Source organism: Centruroides sculpturatus, unplaced genomic scaffold (assembly GCF_000671375.1).
Source record: "Centruroides sculpturatus isolate CEXI.00-Female unplaced genomic scaffold, Cexi_2.0 scaffold495, whole genome shotgun sequence".
NCBI lineage: Eukaryota > Metazoa > Arthropoda > Arachnida > Scorpiones > Buthidae > Centruroides > Centruroides sculpturatus.
The window spans coordinates 235,433-244,487 of NW_019384782.1; the positions used below are offsets into that span (position 1 = coordinate 235,433).

The window sequence follows — 9,055 nt, forward strand, 5'->3', positions numbered from 1 at the left end:
TTGTTTTTATATTTTTCAATATATTTATTTTGTTTGTACAAAATAAAAAAATAATTTTTTACGATACAATAGTCTTCGTTAGGCTTAACATCGACGAAAATTCAACGCAAAGCGACACGCAATGGAGAAAAATTTTAATATCGGATATGTTAAACTATTTTTTCGTACACAAATCGGTTATCCGAAATATCAGTTATACGAACAACCCCAGTCCCCAATTGATTCGGAAAATCGACGCTCTACTGTACTTTATTACTATGTTTATTATATGTAATAATAAAATACATATATACACAGTCTTGTGTTTTTATTAGTCATGTTTTTTTCCATTTGAAAGGGTTAAAGAATCTGTCTAATGTTGATTGCTTTTCTCTCTTCTTCAGGATTTTTCGTAAGTAATTAATAGCATTGCAATTGTAGAAATCCCCAAACCACAGCCTGGTTTGGATGCCATTTTAAGACTGTTGTTCTGACATCCTCCCACTTCTTCAAAGGGTTTTTAATAACAGATATTGGCATTAATCCTGTTTTTAGCAGAAAACATATCTTGCCGAGTTTCTTGGTGTTCTTCATTCAAGAGTTCTCGGCATTTTTCTGTCGTCAGATCCGTTTCAGGTTCCATTATGAACTCTTCGATGTTCTTTATTTCTCAGATGTGATTTTTGTTACTCCTTTAGCTGCTTGAGTCTTCTTGATTATACAGTATTTTAAATAAGATTGAACTGCAGCCTACTGTAGACCTGTTCACATCATACTGCCCAGCAACATTAGGCATCTTCTGCCCACTCTACCTTTGCTATTATACTCTCACCTTTCGAAAAAAAAAAAAAACAGATGCAAAACTTAACGAGTGCCTACCCGACAGTCTCGCAAATACATAAAAGAATTGTTTCTTCAGAAAAATAAAAGACTGGAATTACAAGGGAGAGTTTCAAAGTTTGGAAGAATACTATCCGATCGGTATATACCGGCTTGAGCATCGATGTCGACATCTCCCACACTCCGAAAAGTTTCAAATTGCTTCCTGAAGATAAGGGAAGACCAATCGGTATTCATTATTTTACATCGCTTCTTCTTGTGTTTGTTCTGTGGGGTGGGGTGTTATCCAATCATGTGTTCGTTGTCTGAACATAAAAATCTTTCGTAAAAGTGTTTATTATCCGATCTGTTCGTTAACCAATCACCCACTGTATATATATATATATATATAAATGGCTCACTTATTGTTTGAAAACTCAATCAGTTCACAAACCAACAAACAAATCAGTTCACAAACAGATTGCTGAACAAGCTACTCAGCAAGAGCCAACCACAGATTGGAGAGAGACAGATTGTCAACTCCCTATACTTCTTATATTAAAGAAAATTGACAGCTCGACCAATCAACAACAGGTCTATTGATTTAGAACTTAGTAGTGCTGAGGGAATGGGTTCAATAAAATGCAAGGCTTGAATTTATTTGTCAAAATTTATTTTGTCCACTTCAAAGTAATTCCATCCCACTGCAATACACTTATGCTGGTTTTTTTTTTTTTTTTATCTTGAAATGTGCTTTAAAGTCATTTTCGTGAAACCCCTTTGAGACTTGCAACAAATTTTATTTTATGGCATCAATTGACTCAGAATGGTGACCACAAAGCATAAATTTTAGTTGGGGAAACAGGAAGTCATGCAGTGCCATATCAGGTAAATATGGATCTTGCAGAATTAATTTGTTGAATTTTTTTGTCAAAAATTCATTAACAACAAGAGCATTGTGAGCAGATGCATTATTGTGGTGCAAAATCTATGCATTTTCTTGCCACAAATTGGCCATTTTCTATGAATTGTTTCATGCAAACAACACAAAATGCTCAAATAATAGTCTTTGTTGACAGTTTGACCAGTTGGAAGGAATTCATGATTCACAACATCATGACAATTGAAGAAAACAGACAACGCAACCTTGATTTTTGACTGGCTTTGATGTAGTTTTTTGGTCTTGCTTTACCTTTCGGGTCCCATTCACTTGATTGTTGAGTTGTTTCAGTATCAAAAGCATAGATTCATGTTTTATTACCTCATAATGATACGTTTGAGAACAATTTGCCTTGAGAATGCATTTTCTCAGCCACTTGAAGATGTTGCTGCTTTTGGAAAGAATTTGATGTTTTCAGGATGACTTCAGAAGCAATGCATCTCAAGCCCAAAAGATCCTTTAAAATTGCTTGACAAGATCCAAATGATACTGGAACATGTTCAATAATTTCTTTTGTAAATTTTTCATCCAATGGAGATTATTATTATTAACAAAAAATTAAAGACTGTCTGCCCAAAAGGCAGACAGTCTTTAAAAAATTCCATTGGATGAAAAATTTGCAAAAGAAAAAATTGGAATGTATCGTCACCAGGGGGAAGTTTCCTAAATCTGCATTTTCCAGCACTTGTTCCAGTAGATAAAAGCAGAAACACCCCATAGAAAGCAAAACGTCTGTATAACACCAGTTCCTTTTTTAAAAAAATTTTTTAATTGGATGTAATTGTGTTTTTTAAAGGACTGTTTTTAAATTCTGGTGGCATGTAGCCTATAAAGGAAGGTCTGTTGCCGTGAATGTGAAGTCTGGAACACAAAAAATAAATGGTGGCCCCTTTTGGGCAGATAGTCTTTAATTTTTTTGTTAATAATATTCAATAATGTCCAATTGCTAAATGATGATCATTGAGCACCAAGTCTCTGACTTGAGCAATATGTTCATCAGTTAAAGTGGATGGTTTATCAGAGCATGGTTTGTCTTTGACACATTCTCTGCCTTGAACATCTTGTACCATTCAAACACTTGCTTTTGATAGACTGTTGTCACCAAATGTTTCTTGCAACATTTCCAACATTTTTGTAGCAGTAATTCCATTGTGAAAACAAAATTTAATGCATGTTCTTTGCTCAATTACACTTGACATTTTGAAAAATCATTGGTGCAAAAATTCTTTACACCAGGGCTGTGGAGTAGGAGTTGGAGTCGTGGAGTTTTGGTGTTTTAGCCGGAGTCGGAGTCGTCAAAAAATCCGCCGACTCCGACTCCCTTTTTACTTACCAACTTGTTATGTATATGAAACGGAGTCGGAGTCGGATGGTAAGGAAAAGTCAGAGTTGGAGTCGGTAGATTTTTACGCAACTCCACAGCCCTGCTTTACATACACAACAATGTGTAGAATCTGAAGCAGGCATAAACTAGGCCAAAAATGTTTGTTTTTAATAAAGTATTGCTGGAAGACATAAGAAAAGTTTGAAATTAATTATATGAATATGTTGCCACTACTTTCTTTTCAGCCTATGTATATTTTTCTTGTATTCATTCAAAAAATGTTTAATTTTATCCAAGAAATATTGATTGATTGATTCTTTTATTTATCATAATTTGAATTTAATTTTCATATTATTATTATTGCTGCTGCTGATTCTGATATCATTAGNAAACTAATAAAAATATAATATTCAATGATTTGATGATTGAATTTTGAAAGAAAGATGTTGATCTCAAGTAATTTTAGATATAATATATTATATCGCTTATAATAACTGTTCAATTATATATATTTTATAAATATTAGTTTTATTAGAATCATTTATTATAGTTGAAGCAAAGTATAGTAAAGACTCAAAAATTCTTTTGTGTAATATAGGTAAAACTAATAAGAGAGATGGACAAATTTATTAATAATAAATAATATAAAATTTATTAGACTACATAATTTAGATTAAGTTAGATCAGTGAATTTATTAATGATTAAATCATTATATACACATGAAAATCATTAATATTAAGACTAAATGTATTAATAAATACTGCATATTTATTTTATTATATATAATTCTGTTGAGTGGATGTATTAAATTCATATAATTTATATTAAATAAAATGTTCTTACAGTTTTTAATTAAAGTGGAAATTTAAATTATTTATAGTTACAAAGTTGTAATATTTTTCAGTACTTTGTTCTACTCCAAAATGTTATTGAGCTGTTTATTTTTTCTTTTCCTGTCTATATTCATTATATATTTTATCTTTAGTATATAATGATAAATAAATGAACTGAAATGTATATTATTATTTTTCTTTTTATAACCTAGATAACCAAATATTTAATTTCTCTAAATAATTAATTGAATCAAGTAATTTCAATGTTCAAATTAGTCTAGCATATGCTTATGTATGTATATATGTGTATGATATAAAATATATCAATTCAAATTAACCACTAATGAATATTTTTCTTTAGGTTGGAAAGACTTGTAAATGTGTTACAGAAGAAAGTTAATGGCTTGAGTGTTGGAGTATCAGTCTGACAATATCTCTTAATTATTAGAATTTATCTAACTAGTCAACCGTCCATTGAAAATATTCCAAGTAATAACTTTTTATTTAAAGAAAATTATCTGCTGATAAATATTTCATACTTATTTTTTATTATTTAATATTGTAAACTACATTTATACAAGTATTTATATATAGAATGTTTTAAGGATGGCTTATTTATGAAACAGAATTGTTAATTTTTATTTATGGGAAATTTTAAATAAAAGTTATTTGTTGTTAGAAGCTTCTAAAAACACAAATTCAAGTTAGTTAATAAATAGTTTATTGTAATAAACCTTGCACAGATGATTTGAATATTAAATTATAATAAAAAATATTTAAATAAATGACAGTATTTAGTTTTTTATACAAGTTTGTAATGTACCATACATTAAATGTATCTGCTAAACATTCATTACTTTATATTCTATAAATTTTCTTTATTTTTGGCATTGACTTCAATAAAAAAAAAAACTTTCACAAAAAGCAAAAATTTTAAGAAATGCATAAAAACTAGTAAAATAATAAACAATTTTAATGATTTGCATAAAATTACTTTTTTATGAAATAAATCTTAAGCAAAATACTTATAATGAAGAATTTGTTGTTTAGGATCATCAGTTACAATATTCAAAAAGTTTTAAAATTTTTTATAAATTTGCTGTTGAGAACAAATCATACAGAAATACTGAGTGGAAAAAGTAGGTTTATTGACACAAAAAGATATGCATTTCAGGCTTAATGCTCTCTTCAGTCCTAATATTATTATAGTGACTGCTGGAATAACCAAATGGCTATGTAAAACATGGGTGAAACATAGCAAATATAGCAAGCATAGAAATTTGGTTATTCCAGCAGTCACTATTATAATCTTAGGACTGAGGGGCATTAAATCCATAATGCATATCCTTTTGTGTCAACAAACCTACTTTTTCCACTCAGTGTTCTCAATGGTAACTTTGTACTAATTCTGAAGGAAATACATGTAATTGAGAGAACAGCAAGCAACCAAGTTTTTTACAAATTGTTTAAATTCTGAAGATTATCCTGCAGTTATATATATTTTTTCTTTTATCTCATAATATTTTATTTAATAAAAGAAAAACCATAATTTCTACAATTCTTTTGAGTGTTTCTTATATATTATTTCACATTGTAATGAAAACAAAAACAGTTTTAATTATGAAACAGCAATTATGAACAATTTTAATTATGTTATAACAAATACTATAATTGCTTAAAATGTCTGTTTTCTAAACATGCCACTATTCTTTTGGCCATGGAATTCTGCCAGTTAATGTTTGCAAGATTATTTCAGATAGAATATACCTTCTTGACTACTCTTACAACCAACTCCTCTTGCATATCTAGTTCATCATTATTGTACATGCAAGATTTAAGACAACCCTATAGAAAGAAATTTAGGGCAGTAAGTCAAGTGATCATGGTGGCCATGATACAGAGCCTATCCTTCTTATTCACCATCTTCTTATCCACCTAGGTGGATAAGAAGGATAGGCTCTGTATCATGGAAATTTGTAGTTAAGAAAATTTGTAATAAGGAAATTTGTAGTTAAGAAATGCTTTGATTTCTCTACCATAGTGTAGTGTTGTCCATCTTGTTGGAACTAAATGCAGCATTGTGCTTCAAGAGGAATATTTTCTATGCACTCTGACAGACTTTCTTCAAGAAATTTCAGTAGCAATTTGCTATAAGAGAACCTTTTATAAAATATGGTNTATATTATTTCACATTGTAATGAAAACAAAAACAGTTTTAATTATGAAACAGCAATTATGAACAATTTTAATTATGTTATAACAAATACTATAATTGCTTAAAATGTCTGTTTTCTAAACATGCCACTATTCTTTTGGCCATGGAATTCTGCCAGTTAATGTTTGCAAGATTATTTCAGATAGAATATACCTTCTTGACTACTCTTACAACCAACTCCTCTTGCATATCTAGTTCATCATTATTGTACATGCAAGATTTAAGACAACCCTATAGAAAGAAATTTAGGGCAGTAAGTCAAGTGATCATGGTGGCCATGATACAGAGCCTATCCTTCTTATTCACCATCTTCTTATCCACCTAGGTGGATAAGAAGGATAGGCTCTGTATCATGGAAATTTGTAGTTAAGAAAATTTGTAATAAGGAAATTTGTAGTTAAGAAATGCTTTGATTTCTCTACCATAGTGTAGTGTTGTCCATCTTGTTGGAACTAAATGCAGCATTGTGCTTCAAGAGGAATATTTTCTATGCACTCTGACAGACTTTCTTCAAGAAATTTCAGTAGCAATTTGCTATAAGAGAACCTTTTATAAAATATGGTCCAATAAGGTTATTTTTTAGTAACCCATACCACATTTTTATATAAAACCAATGTTGATGGTTACCTACAAGCATGTCTTATGAGAATTCTAAGTACAGTAGAGCGTTGTTTATCCAAAACGTCAGTTATCTGAAAGAATTCCAGTTGGCAAATTTAAATTTCCGCTAGTGCTGTGGCACTACAATCTTTGGCTATGTCTTGGGCTACTCCAAAAATTTTTTTTTTGTTGGTGTGTGTGTGTTTTAGCTGGCAGCACTGGCACTTTTGTGTAGTGATTTTCTGAGGACTGTGTGTCATGCTGAATCAAAAATTTTTGATACTAGATTAACTTCTAAAGTTTTTTTTTTGTTGTTTTTATATTTTCCAATATATTTATTTTGTTTGTACAAAATAAAGAAATAATTTTTAACACTACAATAACCACGATTATTATTATAAAAATTTTCGTTAGGCTTATCTCAACAAAAATTCAACATGAAGCGACACACAACAGAGAAAAATTTCAACATGGGATAGGTTAATTTTTTTTTTCGTACATAATCGGTTATTTGAAAAATAAGTTATCCGAATAACCCCAGTCCCCAATTGATTCAGATAAATGACACTCTACTGTATAAGAATTTCAGATATTGTTAATTCTATCTTGACTAAATTAATCTTCATCTGTAAAAACTTAAAATGCAGGAAACTTTAAATTGTTCTGCAATCATTGGCAATATTGTATGTGATGCACCAAATCTCCAAGTAATAAATTCTGAATTTTTTGCAAATTATAAGGGTAAAGCCCAAAGTAAAGGGATAAATGATGATTATTATAGTAACTTACACTATCTGGCAGCTTACTACAGATAACCAAGCAACCCAAACTGTACTGTATTAATATACTAAAACATGTTTTGACTATTTCTGCTGAAATCTCAAACATATGAGAATTGACATAGTTTGTAGAAACTTTTTGCTTAAATGACCTCTAGAATACATGGTAAAAGTTTGTCAGTTTCCTTATTGGACACCCTGTATATCTTTCTCCCATAAATGAACTTTAGTTAAAAATTTTTCAAAATTCAAAATGTAAAATATAATAGTGTGTAAATTTTATGGAATTTATATTTATTCATATGCATTTACTTATAAATCTGTGTTATCTTGTGTGAATGTATATTCAAATTATATTATGACAATAATTTAGATACAGTAGATATTGTTAATCCTAATAAGTTAACATTTTGATAAGATCTACAGTCAAGCAAATATTAAATTCATAATATTGAATACTTTGTCTTCTTTATATCAATAACACTTTTAATTTGAACTAGAACAGCAGTTGCCAACCTTTCTGACCACACAGATAACTAAACTCACAATTTTGAATCCCACAGACCACTATCATGAATTTTTTTAAACAATACAAACATCTATAGAATAATTATCATAAAAGTTTCATTTTACTTTATTAATATGAAATTCACTTGTTTAATTATAAGAAATTAGTGTGAAGTTTGTTGCTGCTTGTTTGAAATAAGTTTATGGATTTTTTGCTCTTATCCACGAAGGATGACTATCACACTCATATTATTTATTGATAAGTCATTTTGTGCTTAGTTTTAGATTTGAATAAAAATCCTCCATTGAGTGAGAAAAAGCAACCAAGCATTTTGCATTTCTTTCAAAATTACCTGATAATCTCAAAATTACCTGATAATACATCAGGTAATTTTGAGTTGATCAATGTCCAAGTGGTAGCCAACTGGATGTCACAGACATCCGGTTGGCTACCACTGAACTAGAACATTAAATATCAATATTAATTTCATTCCATTATTTTAAAAACTAAGAAAATAAAATATTCATTCTTCTGTATCATATTTATACAAGGTTGGAATTTAAGATTTTTACACAAAGTTATAAATAAAAGTTACTACTTGAATTTTTTATTAAAAGAACTCACTTAATTTAGATTTGGAGAAAATGATCTTGCTGCAAGGCAATGTGCAAATTTATTTTACAATGATAATTAAGAGGTTTTTGATAAAATTTCAAAACTACATGATAGGTGCCAAAAGTTTGTGGCCTAACTATGTTTTGATGTTATATAAAACAATGATTCATTTTTTTAAATATAGTCTCCTTGCAAATCAACATACATATTACATCTTGGAATTAGCATTTCATTCCCCTTAAAAAAAAAGTCTGTCCTTTTGTCTACAAAATGCTCATAAACTGCCTCTTGCTATTTTCATCACTTTTTCAAAGGTCTTTTTTGAGTTTTTGAAACAAATAATCACTAGGAGCTAGGTTCAGACTGTAGGCTGGATGGTCAAGCTCCTCGAACCTTTACTGTTTTACTGTAGCCTTGGCAATGGCAATCATGTGCACTAGTG

General features: G+C 29.7%; 1 protein-coding gene across 1 annotated transcript in view; it reads left to right on the forward strand.

Moving 5' to 3' along the window:
- LOC111629213 (centrosomal protein of 162 kDa-like) overlaps window positions 1–4,667 on the forward strand; it is a 64,893-nt gene extending 60,226 nt beyond the window's left edge. The window contains exon 12 of the mRNA XM_023373091.1: window positions 4,258–4,667. Within this exon, the coding sequence (XP_023228859.1) occupies window positions 4,258–4,324 (67 nt within the window). The 3' untranslated portion in view covers window positions 4,325–4,667. The remainder of the gene's footprint in view (window positions 1–4,257) is intronic.
- Window positions 4,668–9,055: the final 4,388 nt, after the last annotated feature.